Genomic DNA, 15,936 nt, shown 5'->3' on the forward strand with positions numbered 1-15,936 from the left:
GCTTCCGGCCCATGGGCCTTAGGTTGCCGACCCCTACACAAACCCTTATCCTGTAATATATGTGGATGTTCCAGGCAGAGACTCGTAGGAGGAGAAAGCTGATTTGTGTGACTTTGCCCCCAAGGACAGACTGCATAAAATAAAATGTGTTACACTGGGTAGGGAAGCGTCTCTTCTGCCACAGGAACTGGCCCACCACCTGCTAAGCATTAGAATCATATCTTAGAACATTTTATTGTAACTATGGCTTTGAAAGAGTTGTCAAAGAACAACTTGAGGAAAGGCTGAAGTGTTTGGGGACTTTTTAGTTTAGAGAAAAGATGAGTAAAAGGTGACATGATGGAAGTTTATAAATTTTTGCATGGCACGGAGAGAAAACATTGTTCTCCCTCTCACAAATTCAATGAAGCTGAATTCAATGAAGCTGACGATTCAGAACAGCTAAAAGAAAGTGCTTGTTCACACAGCACAGGGCTTAACTATAGAACCTGCTCCCACAGGAGGCAGTGATGGCCACAAACTTGGCTACTAGCTACAATGGCTATGCTCAGAAGCAGCAATACTTCTGGACACCAGCTGCTGGAAACTGCAGGAGGGAGAGTGCTCTCATGCTCAGGGACTGCATGTGCTTAGCCCACTTAGTAAGAACAGGAGACTGGACTAGATGGGCCACTGGCCTCACCCAGCAGGCTGTTATGTTTATGTTTTAAAAACAGCTCTTACCAAAAGGACACTAGTTCTCAAATGAGATTCTGGAGATCTGAACAGGAATCGACCACAAGTCTCCAACAATGTGCATGCCATTTCAATATGGTGATGAGAGAAGTCAGACAAGAGCATCTGTGGAAATAAATTACATTTAGAATGCCTTTCATACTAATTTATCAGAGTATTCAGAGTATTCAAACCTTGTTTGGGGCTAAAGTAAAATGTGAAATTCTTAAAGTGGCAGCACAGCTTCATCACATCTTAGCTATAGTGATGGAATTCCAATTCTAAAAAATATACATTAAATGATAATATACACTGAATGGTAATACAACCACACCCACTGTCGATCACACCCAATTATTCCCTCTGCCATTATAAAAAGTATATTGAGACACAAGCTTTGTATAGAGAACCTCTGAGTATGCCAGGAAAATAAAAGAAAAAGGGGATGTGAACTTATCCTCAATGTACATGAGCACCAACCTTTAAGCAATGCAGAGTGTCACTTTTGGAGAACATTTTAAACTTAGTAAGTTCACCAATGAATCGCACAGTTTTATTCTTTGTTTCAATGTTGATCTGGTCCTTCTTTCTCACCTAAACATAGGAATACAGGAAGATTTACTTTTAGTATGCAACGAATTAATATGTTGTTGCCCACAACAGATATGCAGCTGTCTATGTGATTGTTCAGGGACGCAGGTGGCGCTGTGGGTTAAAGCCTCAGCGCCTAGGACTTGCCGATCAAAAGGTCGGCGGTTCGAATCCCTGCGGCGGGGTGCGCTCCCGCTGCTCGGTCCCAGCGCCTGCCAACCTAGCAGTTCGAAAGCACCTCCGGGTGCAAGTAGATAAATAGGGACCGCTTACCAGCGGGAAGGTAAACGGCGTTTCCGTGTGCGGCTCTGGCTCGCCAGATGCAGCTTTGTCACACTGGCCACGTGACCTGGAAGTGTCTCCGGACAGCGCTGGCCCCTGGCCTCTTAAGTGAGATGGGCGCACAACCCCAGAGTCTGTCAAGACTGGCCCGTACGGGCAGGGGTACCTTTACCTTTACCTTTATGTGATTGTTCATGTGCGTACACGCACACTCGCCAGAATGCAACAAGGGGCTGGGGGAGTGCAGTACAAGGAGAAGCAGAAGAATGGTTTGAAAATAGCCTTAATTGTTAAATTGAAATCTGGCTTTATTACTTCAGTTAAGGCAGTTTAAAAAAATAAAATTAAAACAGTGTTTTTTGGTATAAAAATTGACACTGGATGTATTTAGGATGCAAATAATAAAATCAGTATATTTTCAGGGATATGGCTAAAATATTCAGTTCTTTTTCTGGATGATTTCAATGAGTTAACTGAATTAGAATCAAAGAAAGAGTCCTATAAATAATGTTTGGACGTTTATAAAAACATGGGTTCAAAATTCACAATGATGGCAAACAAATGATATGTGGATATATTTGCATCAGGAACTATGGAATTATGCTCCTCCATTCTTCCCTACCCCTTCGTGGATCACTGCCTTGCCGTGGCGAAGGGGCTTGAATAACTCAGAGAAGCTATGAACTATGCCGAGCAGGGCACCCAAGATGGACAGGTCATAGTGGAGAGTTTTGACTAAACGTGATCCACCTGGAGGAGGAACCGGCAAGCCACTCCAGTATCCCTGCCAAGAAAACTCCATGGACAAAGACAACAGGCATATAAAAGTTGGAAGATGAGCCCCTCAGGTCGGAAGGCGTCCAACATGCTACTGGGGAAGAGCGGAGGACAAGTACAAGTAGATCCAGAGCTGATGAAGTGGCTGGGCCAAAGCCAAAAGGACGCTCAGTTGCGGATATGCCTGGAAGCGAAAGGAAAGTCCAATGCTGTAAAGAAAATATTGCATAGGAACCTGGAATGTAAGAACCATGAACCTGGGTAAGTTGGATGTGGTCAAAAATGAGATGGCAAGAATAAATGTTGACATCCTGGGCATCAGTGAACTAAAATGGACGGGAATGGGCGAATTCAGTTCGGATGACTATCATATCTACTACTGTGGGCAATAAACCCGTAAAAGAAATGGAGTGGCCCTCATAGTCAACAAAAGAGTGGCGAAAGCTGTACTGGGATGCAATCTCAAAAATGATAGAATGATCTCGATACGAATCCAAGGCAGACCTTTTAACATCACAGTAATCCAAGTTTATGCACCAACCACTGGTGCTGAAGAAACTAAAATTGACCAATTCTATGAAGACTTACAACACCTTATAGAAGTGACACCAAAGAAGGATGTTCTTCTCATTATAGGGGATTGGAATGCTAAAGTAGGGAATCAAGAGATAAAAGGAACAACTGGCAAGTTTGGCCTTGGAGTTCAGAACGAAGCAGGGCAAAGGCTAATAGAGTTCTGTCAAGAGAACAATCTGGTCATCACAAACACGCTTTCCCAAAAACACAAGAGACGACTCTACAAATGGACATCACCAGAGGGGAAGCATCGAAATCAGATTGATTATATTCTCTGCAGCCAAAGATGGAGAAGCTCTATACAGACAGCAAAAACAAGACCTGGAGCTGACTGTGGCTCAGATCATCAGCTTCTTATAGCAAAATTCAAGCTTAAACTGAAGAAAGTAGGAAAAACCACTGGGCCGGTAAGATACCATCTAAACCAAATCCCTTATGAATACACAGTGGAAGTGAGGAACAGGTTTAAGGATTTAGATTTGCTGGACAGAGTGCCTGAAGAACTATGGGTGGAGGCTCGCAACATTATACAGGAGGCAGCAACTAAAACCATCCCAATGAAAAGGAAATGCAAGAAAGCAAAGTGGCTGTCCAACGAGGCTTTACAAATAGCGGGGGAGAGAAGGCAAGCAAAATGTGAGGGAGATAGTGAAAGATACAGGAAATTGAATGCAGATTTCCAAAGAATAGCAAGCAGAGAAAAGAAGGCCTTCTTAAACGAGCAATGCAAAGAAATAGAGGAACATTTCGTACAAAGATTACCAAAATAAAGGACAAAAGTGGTAAGGACCTAACAGAAGCAGAAGACATCAAGAAGAGGTGGCAAGAATGCACAGAGGAATTATACCAGAAAGATATGGATGTCTCGTACACCCCAGGTAGTGGGGTTGCTGACCTTGAGCCAGACATCCTGGAGAGTGAAGTCAAATGGTCCTTAGAAAGCACTGCAAATAACAACAAGGCCAGTGGAAGTGATGGTATTCCAGCTGAACTATTTAAAATTTTAAAAGATGATGCTGTTAAGGTGCTACACTCAATATGCCAGAAAGTTTGGAAAACTCAGCAGTGGCCAGAGGATTGGAGATCAGTCTATATCCCAATCCCAAAGAAGGGCAGTGCCAAAGAATGCTCCAACTACCGCACAATTGCACTCATTTCCCACGCTAGCAAGGTTATGCTTAGAATTCTACAAGGAAGGCTCAAGCAGTATGTGGACCGAGAACTCCCAGAAGTGCAAGCTGGATTTAGAAGAGGCAGAGGAACCAGAGACCAAATTGCAAACATGCGCTAGATTATGGAGAAAGCTAGAGAGTTCCAGAAAGACATCTACTTCTGCTTCACTGACTATGCAAAAGCCTTTGACTGTGTCGACCACAGCAAACTAGAATCATAGAATCATAGAGTTGGAAGAGACCACAAGGGTCATCGAGTCCAACCCCCTGCCAAGCAGGAAACACCATCAGAGCACTCCTGACATATGGTTGTCAAGCCTCTGCTTAAATACCTCCAAAGAAGGAAACTCCACCACGCTACTTGGCAGCAAATTCCACTGTCGAGCAGCTCTTACTATCAGGAAGTTCTTCCTAATGTTTAGGTGGAATCTTCTTTCTTGTATTTTGGAACCATTGCTCCGTGTCCGCTTCTCTGGAGCAGCAGAAAACAACCTTTCTCCCTCCTCTATGTGACATCCTTTTATATATTTGAACATGGCTATCATATCACCCCTTAACCTCCTCTTCTCCAGGCTACACATGCCCAGCTCCCTTAGCCGTTCCTCATAAGGCATCGTTTCCAGGCCTTTGACCATTTTGGTTGCCCTCCTCTGGACACGTTCCAGTTTGTCAGTGTCCTTCTTGAACTGTGGTGCCCAGAACTGGACACAGTACTCCAGGTGAGGTCTGACCAGAGCAGAATACAGTGGCACTATTACTTCCCTTGATCTAGATGCTATACTCCTATTGATGCAGCCCAGAATTGCATGGGCTTTTTTAGCTGCCGCGTCACACTGCTCATGTCAAGTTTGTGGTCAACCAAGACTCCTAGATCCTTTTCACATGTACTGCTCTCAAGCCAGGTGTCACCCATCTTGTATTTGTGCCTCTCATTTTTTTTTGCCCAAGTGCAATACTTTACATTTCTCCCTGTTAAAATTCATCTTGTTTGTTTTGGCCCAGTTCTCTAATCTGTCAAGGTCGTTTTGAAGTGTGATCCTGTCCTCTGGGGGTTAGCCACCCCTCCCAGTTTGGTGTCATCTGCAAATTTGATCAGGATGCCCTTGAGTCCATCATCCAAGTCATTGATAAAAATGTTGAATAAGACCGGGCCCAAGACAGAACCCTGTGACACCCCACTAGTCACTCTTCTGAACTATGGCAAGTTCTTAAAGAAATGGAAGTGCCTGATCACCTCATCTGTCTCCTGAGAAATCTCTATGTGGGACAAGAAGCTACAGTTAGAACTGGATATGGAACAACTGATTGATTCAAAATTGGGAAAGGAGTACGACAAGGCTGTCTATTGCCTCCCTGCTTACTTAACTTATATGCAGAATTCATCATGCGAAAGGCTGGGCTGGATGAATCCGAAGCCGGAATTAAGATTGCCAGAAGAAATATCAACAACCTCAGATATGCAGATGACACAACCTTGATGGCAGAAAGTGAGGAGGAATTAAAGAACCTTTTATTGAGGGTGAAAGAGGAGAGCGCAAAATATGGTCTGAAGCTCAACATCAAAAAAACGAAGATCATGGCCACTGGTCCCATCACCTCCTGGCAAATAGAAGGGGAAGAAATGGAGGCAGTAAGAGATTTTACTTTCTTGGGCTCCATGATCACTGCAGATGGTGACAGCAGTCACGAAATTAAAAGACGCCTGCTTCTTGGGAGAAAAGCAATGACAAACCTAGACAGCATCTTAAAAAGTAGAGACATCACCTTGCCAACAAAGGTCCGTATAGTAAAAGCTATGGTTTTCCCAGTAGTGATGTATGGAAGTGAGAGCTGGACCATAAAGAAGGCTGATCGCCGAAGAATTGATGCTTTTGAATTATGGTGCTGGAGGAGACTCTTGAGAGTCCCATGGACTGCAAGAAGATCAAACGTATCCATTCTGAAAGAAATCAGCCCTGAATGCTCACTGGAAGGACAGATCGTGAAGTTGAGGCTCCAATACTTTGGCCACCTCATGAGAAGAGAAGACTCCTTGGGAAAGAGACCCTGATGTTGGGAAAGATGGAGGGCACAAGGAAAAGGGGACAACAGAGGATGAGATGGTTGGATGGTGTTCTTGAAGCTACCAGCATGAGTTTGATCAAACTGCGGGAGGCAGTGGAGGACAGAAGTGCCTGGCGTGCTCTGGTCCATGGGGTCACGAAGAGTCGGACACAACTAAACGACTAAACAACAACAACATTCTTCCCAAATGTTTCTGAGTGACAGATGACATTCTCAAGATTTCCCTCTTGGTGCCAGATTCTATGCATGCAGGACTGCCAAGGCCCAAATAGTCCTGCCTCTTTGTTCATGAACAGGTAAAAGATTGCATAAAATAACCAATTTTAAATCCAATTTATTGGTGGGATATTGAAACACAATGGCCAGAATCCAAAGAAGTATACATCGAGTTTCACATGTCCCAGGAGTACTGGGCTTGTGCTTCATTAGCAGTAGCTCTCTATGCTAAGTAGAAATCAAGTGGACTTTCAAAAGCAGATTGAGATATGGCACAGGAGTTTGCTGTTTAAAGAAGTAATAAGCACCACCAGGAGATGGTCCTGGTACTCCGAGTCCCAGCCAATAGTCACATTAGAACTAAAAGTTAATGCGACAAATATCTTTATAAGATTGGCCTGCAGATTTAATCAGTAGAGTTATCATCATATTGGTACTCTTTATAACAGTAATAACATCCTCAAGACTTTTAATTTCTTAAGTTAGTTCTTAACTCATAGTGAAGTGGCCAGGTGAATCACTAAAAATTAAAGATGACTCTTTCTTGCCAAATTATATTTTTATTACATACCTGTTTATTTGGGGTGGGGGCATTTTTGAAGAATGACTGCTTTATGATATACAAAAATGCACAATTACAAAACCACGCAAGAGCAGAGGCATTTATTGATTTGATTTAGCATTCTGTATTCATCAACACTTTTATGTTATTAAATTGTTCAAATATATCATCCTTGGAGTTTTCTAAGAAGTCATTGTTCAACAAAATCTCTCTTTTTTTAGTACCAGTTTGAGGTGTCATACTTTTGGGGTATCACATGAGAGGATACGTGAGAATATTTCAGATTAGAAATGCAACTGCTGCATATCTCCTTTGTTGACGTGGTCCAATGAAGCTCTTTGCTGGAAGCGGAGGACCGCAGTTACATGAAGTGCTGTAAAGGCAACTGGTTTTCTATTTTAAACATCCAGATTTAAACTAGCAGATAGGTTGCATTTTCTGCATACAGTGCACGCATCATAGAACTCTGTAGCATTTTCACTGAGCTCCTGAGAACCTCTGGAGGTTTCCAGACCACAGGTAGAAAACACTGCCTCATGGAAATCTCACATATATCTATATCTATATCTATATCTAATATATACATATATATCACTGTATCATAAATATATATCACAGTGATTTACAACAAATCAAAGAAACCAAATAATAAAATAGCAATAAGTTAAAAACAAATTAAAAGCAAAAATAAATTAAAAGCAGCTCAAATCAACATCTCAGTCAGTAAAGCATGAGACTCTTAAACACAGGGTTGTGGGTTCCAGCCCCACATTGGACAAAGGATTCCTGCATTTGCAGGGTGTTGGACTAGATGGCTCTCACAGTCCAGTCCAACTCTACAATTCTATCAACAGACTATTGTGGGGGATGCTTCAGCCTGGCAGAAAAGTTTTCAGCAAGAGTTTAATAGCTGGCACAAAAGGTGCTTGCTGAGTTTCTATAGGCTGAGTATTCCACAGACTGGCCCGATGACACTAAAGACTCAATTTCTTGTTGTTGTCAAACAAGCCTCACCAACTTGGGGAATGACCAAAGAAGCTCCTGCAGATTATCTCAGTGATCAAGCTGCTATACAGGCGGTGATCATTTTGCATGTGTCCAATTGACACACGACCACCACCATGTGTGTCACTTTCAGCCCCGGAAGGGGGCAGAACAGGCATGCATTGACCTGGAATGCAACCCCCGCTCCAAGGGAGAGTTGCTTGTATATGGGTTCAAGTGGTCCCTGGGGTATCCTAGATCAAAGTTGTTCAGGGATTTGTAAATCAATGTAAGAACTTTGAATTGGGCTTGGTAGCAGACTGGCAGCCAGTGCAGCTGTTTTAAGAACTGTGTTGCATGTTCTCAACGCTCCCATTAGAAATCTGGCTGAAGCATTCTATACCAGCTGGAGCTTCTAAACCAGACCCCAAGGCAGCCCCACATAAAGAGCATTACAGTAACCTAGCCTTAAGGTTACCAATGCATGGGCTACAGTGCTGAGGCCGTAGCTGGTGAACTAGAACAGTGTTTCCCAACCTTGGGCCTCCAGATGTTTTTGGCCTACAACTCCCATCATCCCTAGCTAGCAAGACCAGTGGTCAGGGATGATGGGAATTGTAGTTCAAAAACAGCTGGAGGCCCAAGGTTGGGAAACACTGAACTAGATGAAGGTAACAAAAGACATCCGGTCTTAGGATATTCTGAAGATTAACATCTATAACAAAACCCATTCTCTTGTTAGGTACAACTATTATATGTCTGTTCACAAATATACATATTGCTGGTCAGACATCAGTTTATGGAGTAATACCTTGAAAACTTACTCTCACAAACTGAGTCTTACTCGATAAAAACAGCATCATCATATTCCATTATGACACTGTCAGCATTATTACTTTTAACTTTTCACACTGTTGTATTTTAAAACATTTCCTAAATGAATCTGTGAGATGCAAAACAAATAGAAACTTACATGGAATCTGAAGTCACCTTTTAGCATGGAACAGAGATCCTCTGCTACATCAGACATACAAGGATGTAATGTGCCAACCAGCCGTGCATAAAATGGTAGCAAATCCAGCCTGCAAACAAAAGGTTACACATGCAGTATAGCATTATTTTATATAGAAAAATATTAAAGTTCTAACTGTTCTGTTTTGTAAGTGTACTTCTGATATATTTATACATGTACATTCAGCTACCTTCTTGGAAGGAATATCTTTTTTTTTTACCTACAGATGTTGATCATATTTCTTTGACTATACAGAACTACATGCATGAGGGTGGAAAAGAAATGAATAGAATCACATCTGCTCACCTGTTCTGAAAATATTCAAATGCCACTATTGAAATGCCATTTCTAGAGTCCACTGCCTATTTAACTTCATATAGTCCACAAACACTGCCTATTTAACTTCATAAAATCCACATTTGTCTAAATACTAGGGTGGGGTATGAAACTCTCATAAGGGAGGGATGAAATGTGACAATATTTAATCCAGTTACCTGTTGGAAGATGATGTTTGAAAGCCTTATATTCTTGCTAGGGTCAATTAATGACTAAACAGTGGCATCTGTTTGTATTAGATATGACATATTTTTTGGAACTAATCAGGCATCTACCTGTGTTTGTTTACCATGCTCCTGCTGCTTTGGGAGGTCATTTTAGCTTAAACCATTGTTTGCTGTCCCTGTTACTTAAGGTATCTCTGCCATGACCATTAATATGACATTTACATCCACACTTACCTTTGGCGAGGAACTATGAAGAGAGCACGAACCAACTTCCGCCTATTTGCTTTTGTATTCATGTTCATGCAAAAATCCATTGCTGCCTGCAAGAGGAAAGGCACTTAAATCTGACAATACACAGATTGTTTAAAAGGTGAAAAGAAAGAGTTTCACATACTCTTCTACACATGGGAAACAATAGTTTCTTTCATCCTTAAGAAGGCCAATTGGCAGTGTTATGTCATTTCATTTGACTTCTGGTGGTCCAACCATTTTTTAATTAAGTCAATCACAGTTCACTTGGAAGGATAGAATATTGCTTTTGAATAGTCTATATACACATTTATTTGCCAATATAGCCACAGCCACGTCAGAATGTGTCTGCTCTGTAGATTAGAACTGTAACTGCTGGCAAATATCCAGGTCAGTTTATGAGCACCTGAGCTAATTGGTACACAATTCACTGGTTTAAGTCCAAGAAAGAAATGCTGACAAACTGAAGTATATGGCTAGCAGTGTTCACCAATCTCTCTCAAATTTTAGGACATTTTTTACAAAATTTATTTGGGATTGTTACTTCCAACATTCACCGAATTTTTGCTATATTGTATATTGGCATCTTACCATATTAACAGTGGGTGTAAGAGTGGCATATAACAGTAAAACTATCTAACAGATTATATTAACATCCAATAACCAACTTATGGATATAAAGGAGAAACACTACAGGTTTACTGTACCTTGTCTATTAGGTCTCTATTTACACAGTTTGGGAGCTGCTGAAGAAAAGCATCTACTATAAGCTTCAAATGTGACCCGGTACTGGCTTCTTCATCTTCTTGTTCTAGCCATTAAATAAATTAAAAAAAAAACAAGAGAAACCAAAAGCTCTCACACACTGTAGTAATGATACATTAACTGTTCAAGTATGCTTGCAAGTCCTATATAATCACTCACCTTAGGGAAGTGAATCACACTTTTTCAATGAGGAAATAAACATAAGAAAAATGGTCAATCCCTATAGGCCATTCCCTAGTAACATCTTTGAAGGGAAAGATAAAATAGAAATGGGGCAAAGTAGATTTGAAATGCACATAGAAGAGACAGCAAAGTTCAGTGCTACTTTCATTAGCAACAGCAAAGAAGGACACATACAAGAGGCACAAGTAGGCAAGAAGAGCTAACCTATGAAGACCAAAGAGATCTATATTTGTCCTCTCCTAGTAGAACTGAGAATGACAACAGAGACTTTTTGGGAACCAAAGTCCCATTTGCATCTAGGTTTGTGGATTCCTCAGAGTTCCAGTCCTGGGAAGCTTTGATATCACCACCCGTTTCTGGTTTCAGGTTTGAAATTGAAAGTGGCCTTTTAAACACCAAGGGAAAGATTTTTCCATGAACCCAACTGCCAACCCTCTACAGCAGGGGTTGCCCGCCTAGGCTTTCTATGTGGCTCCCAGTCTCTTGTTTCATTATACTTTCCAATAGCAAAGGATTAGATTACAGAGAATTCAGAAATCAGTCTCCTTTCCTAGAGCAACGATTTGTACTCTCAGTAGGTTTAAGCCACAGTCAATTCTCTCACCTCCCGTCAGCGCATATATTTTTTAAAGAAACTTGGTTCCCATTACCTAAATACTATCTAATACAGACAGATCTTACATGCTCATCCACAACACTTCTCCTACTGTTATGAAAACTAATGCCGCCTAGTCAGACTATATACACTATGGATTGGACTGCAAATAGGTCTCACAGGTAAGGAAGATGGAAAATTAACTATTTCAGCATTTAGGCTGCATTTTTTAAAAGCATTTAGGAGTTTTAAGGCAGACACTGAAACAAAGAGTTGCCCCTTCAAACTTTATGTGATACGAAGAGGGGCCCACAAATTTTGGTTTGTTTTAATAGACAGGCAAAATATGTCATCACCCAACCTGCCTCCCCCAATCCAGTCTTGACTCAGGGGAGGGGAGAGGTCTTGCTGCCTGCATCGTATTAAACTTACAATGGTTGCAAGGTTTTAAAAATGTTTTTTATAATAAACTAAATTAGCCATTTTAAAAACCAGATTACCCTCACATGTTATCTGAACCATTGCTGAAACCGCATTTCAGCGCGTAATGGTCGCATTTTTTGTGCTGATTTTTCCTTTCAAAAAGGGGGGTGCGACTATTACATGGGGAAATATGAAAGTGCGACCATTATGCAAGGAATAAAGTGGGGACAACAGCAGGTGGATCTGAGGAGCCGGGCTGGCAGCGCAGGGAGAGTGAGGGAGAGCCAGAGACAAAGTCACTGTTGTTATTGGGACCATGGGGAGAGAAAACGGAAAGACACTAGTGTACCTTTCAGTAAAAATGAAGCCTCCCTTGTGCATATGTTCTCTTGTCCAGCCTACTGAGACGCAGCAGCGTCGCTCATCTACCAGAATCTGTACAGTGAACAAAACCGCCCTATACTTTGCATTGCAAGAGCGGAAAAGCCATTCAAATTCGGACAGGAAGTTTCGTAAGGAATGCCATAGGAACAGCAAACGAGGGGCGATGGCAGCAGCTGTGGCCAGGCCTGCTGGGGGCCGCCACCATCTCCTCTCAGCCCACGTGGCCCAGTTGTCCCCAGCATCCATTCCTGCTGAAACAGTGATAAAAACGCAGCAGCAGCAGGAGAATGGGGAGAAACATTCCCGCCTGCTCCGCTCCCCCAAGGAGCTCCTGGCTGAGATGGCGAGTTGGGAGGGAAGCCGGGGGGTGGGGTGGCTTGAGGCTTAGTGGAGCCTTAGAAGTTACCCTGCAACCATTATGCAGGGAATGCTCTGGGACCATTTTCGGAGTCCAAAAAAGGGTGGAGCAACTATTATGCGGTGGCAACCAGTATGCAGTGAAATATGGTATTTCATTGTCTTAGAAGAAAATCTTTACCCTCTCTGGATTTTTAGTGACCCTGGTTGGGTTTCTGAACTCAGATTCATAAGCAATCTTTTAAAAAGTAGGTTTTCATTTCTGATAAATGTGGTGAGTCTCAAAAGTTTACCTTTTATGTGGCAAGTTAGTTGGTGTGACCAAAAACACAATTTACATTTGGGTGAGGTTTGTGTCTCCTCACTGAAAAATTTCCTTCTGTTTTCACTTAAGCTTTACATTAACTTCTAGGTGCTTTCCAAGAGGAATGTGTTCAAAGTGGCAGCCAGAACACAAACTCATCATTGGCTACCTACAGGAACTAGTATTTCAAGTTCACCCCTAAGTTAATTTGATTATCAGCAGGGTCTGAACCATTTTCCTTAACCATTTTAAGTATTTTGTTTTACTCCCATATAGAAGCCTGACACAGCACTTATCTAAAACGCCTCTAGTTACAGATAATTTGGCATGAGTCACTCTGCCTAGAACTTCTATCTGCTCCCTACCCCCTATAAGCTTATCTGCTTTAAGCGGCTTCTTCTCCTTAGGCACCACCTATAAACTCACTTCGTGCAGCTTGCTTTCCGTCACTATTTTCAGCTCCGGTGCTATCTGCTCCCTGTTTCTTGCCTAATCATATTAAAAATAGAACAAAAAAATTTAAACACACCCATAACAAAACATGACACAGAAGCAAATCTTTATTGTGAAAGAAATAATTTCCTCTTCCTTTATGTAGATGTTCCCTCCCCAAGTTCATGTTACTTTCCATATTAATAGTATGCAATCAGGGTTTTTATTTAAAGTATATTGGGGTATAAAGCATATTAATATTCTAATCTCACTATCACCAATAAACTATGTGAAAAATAAACAGTGCTGAGATGAATATCCTAAAATTTGAATCTGAAGCCAGACTGAGAAGTGTTCCAAGCAATGGGTTGCTTCTTATTTAAAGACAACCACCACCATATTATCAGCAGGTCAAATATCCACACAATTTAGTAGATTTTTAGTATTAGTTTACAATTTGGGAGAGAATTCAATGAACAGAATTGAATTATTGTTCTCTCCCTGCCCCTCACCTGCTTTCTCTCACTCATACACAGATGTCATTACACTTTTAACCACACAAAGTGCTTCACAACCAATCTCATTCACCCTAACAGCCTTGCAAGGTAGGTCACTATATAATTAATATTCCATACACAGGAGAACTAAAGTTAAGAGAATGTGACTTGTGCAAGGCTAGGCAGCAAGTTTGTGAATACTATCCTCCAAACATGATTAAGTTCCTCAACAATTGCCATTTACCCTGGAAAATGAGGCTATAGCTAGCAGAGAACTATTTCAGGAAAACAACTTTTGACAGCAAAACTGGAATTGGAATTCACTTAATCCAAAAAGGCCTTCTCTATAGTAAGATTTATAGTGGCTTGGTTCACAAGTAGCACTGACCCAAACCATGGCTAAGCATGGACATAGAAGCATGCAGGTACTCACAGAAGAAATCCCAGACACTTTATTCCTCCCCGGTCCTTCTGCTGCTGTTACCGGGAGCTAAGCCATGGCTTGGCTTAACAGTACATCTGAACCCAGGCTTGATGTTTGTTTCACTTTAGACAAACCAAGACTGGTAATCCAAAAAGAAACCTTGGCTGCAGTTTGTGGTTTGTCTGGAGTGACCGAAGGCATGGCAGCAGCAGCAGCAGCAGCAGCAGCAGGAGGAGGAGCAGGGGAGGAGCAAAGTGGACAGGATTTCTGTTTTGAGTACCTGCACACTTGTACGTCCATACTTAGCCATGTTTGGCTTACTGTCCCATGCTAACTGGATGTTAATAAAAAGCCATGCAAATGGCTATCCTAATGGGAAAATGTGGCAACACTTTGATTAGATCAAACAAAATCTTATTGCTTTCTACATCAAGAAGATATATTGTTTTGAACAGCTGAGTAATCATTACCTCACTGTGTTTAGAAACAAAATTTCCCATGCTTCTCAGTGGAAAATCTCACATCAATTCAATAATATAGAAAAGAGCCTGCACCAGTTTCAACAGCTGTTTACCCCATCTAGGTATGCCACCGCTGGATTGTGTAAGGAAGCAGAACATGCTCCCTTGGCATTATTAATGAACCCTTGCCAAGGAGCAATTTTTCTGCTGACAGGTAATGACATCAAATTACAGGGAACAAGTATTACTGACAGCATGCCCTAGTATTAATGAAGATTAGTTCACTGAAAGCAATTCCCTGGCTGAGGCATAGAAGCATCTTTGGTCGTGGAAACACTAAAAAGAGGTCATGTAACAGAATGGATGAAAGTACTATTGTGCACAATCGCAAATGCTTCCAAAATGAAGTAGCGTATCCACAGTTTTGTCAATACATTGGAAAAAATTATACGCATTGCTATAGATTGGCTCAGTAATAAATTCAATTTAGGAAAACTAATAAAGACAAAAATATACCTCTCCATATTATTTTTACCTTGTTCATCAAGAAGCTTTTTTGTGAGATCTTCTGCTTCATCACCACAGTCTAATTCAAGAGCATCATCATTAATGTCCAGATTCTCCAGGTCCAACTCCAGATCATCAGTACCAGATACATCTTTGTTTTCCTTAGTTTCTTTTAACTCTGTTTTAAAAATAGTAAGATGTACATACTTTTTCCCAATTTTTACCTGGCCCTTTGACCCTCCATGTTCATAGTTTACAGTTTCTGAAGAAAATATAATACAGAGAGCGAGTGTCTCTTTAATCACTGACACTTAAATTGCCTCTTAGAACAGCTTCATTATTCAATAACTTTTAAGCACTGTTCTTACTCCTCCAAGAAAATAAAGTTTTCATGTGATTTTTCAGTAGGTATAGGTATCGTAATAGCAAAGTGCAATTTGTTAAGAAGATATACTTGTGCTGCAGAGCTAGCATATACATGGATCAAGATAAAATGCTACTACCCTCTCTATCACAACTTCTAAAACAATGTTGCAAAAAAAATTAAAAATGTACCTCTAGAATCATCTTTACCAGAGTCCTTAATCTGGGAACATTTTTCGTTATCCTTGAACAAAATAGCTGGCACAAATGCTTTTAAATCAATTAGGTTCTCATAGAAGTTTCGAGCATCTTCATCCTCCCAGATACCCCCCTCCAAATCATATTCACCAGGTTTGCCTGGGGTAAAAATGTCAATGCCAGGCCCATGTTCTGGAATATAAAAAGCAGAATGTTATGTATTACAGCAGATTTCAGTATCTGTATCAATTTGTCACATAATTCCTTCTAATATACACGAGGATGAAATCAGTGGGGATTGCAAAGTAAAGAACAGACACACCAAGAAGCAATACTAGGAG

The 15,936-nt window shown here is 41.2% G+C and overlaps 1 protein-coding gene across 6 annotated transcripts in view; it reads right to left on the reverse strand.

The window, feature by feature from the left end:
• UPF2 (UPF2 regulator of nonsense mediated mRNA decay) overlaps window positions 1-15,936 on the reverse strand; it is a gene marked incomplete at its 3' end in the record, with an annotated part of 69,467 nt that overhangs the window by 27,201 nt on the left and 26,330 nt on the right. For 4 of the 6 annotated variants that reach the window (XM_081927626.1, XM_081927627.1, XM_081927629.1 and 1 more), the window contains exons 5-12: window positions 15,590-15,787; window positions 15,063-15,212; window positions 13,140-13,202; window positions 10,410-10,513; window positions 9,688-9,773; window positions 8,912-9,020; window positions 1,195-1,308; window positions 724-840 (exon numbers count right to left, since the gene is read on the reverse strand). In XM_081927626.1, the coding sequence (XP_081783752.1) occupies window positions 724-840; window positions 1,195-1,308; window positions 8,912-9,020; window positions 9,688-9,773; window positions 10,410-10,513; window positions 13,140-13,202; window positions 15,063-15,212; window positions 15,590-15,787 (941 nt within the window). The remainder of the gene's footprint in view (window positions 1-723; window positions 841-1,194; window positions 1,309-8,911; window positions 9,021-9,687; window positions 9,774-10,409; window positions 10,514-13,139; window positions 13,203-15,062; window positions 15,213-15,589; window positions 15,788-15,936) is intronic. The other 2 variants (XM_081927628.1, XM_081927631.1) reach the window with 1 other exon arrangement.

This window comes from Podarcis melisellensis (assembly GCF_964234715.1).
Source record: "Podarcis melisellensis genome assembly, chromosome: 10".
In the NCBI taxonomy this organism is placed as follows: Eukaryota; Metazoa; Chordata; class Lepidosauria; order Squamata; family Lacertidae; genus Podarcis; species Podarcis melisellensis.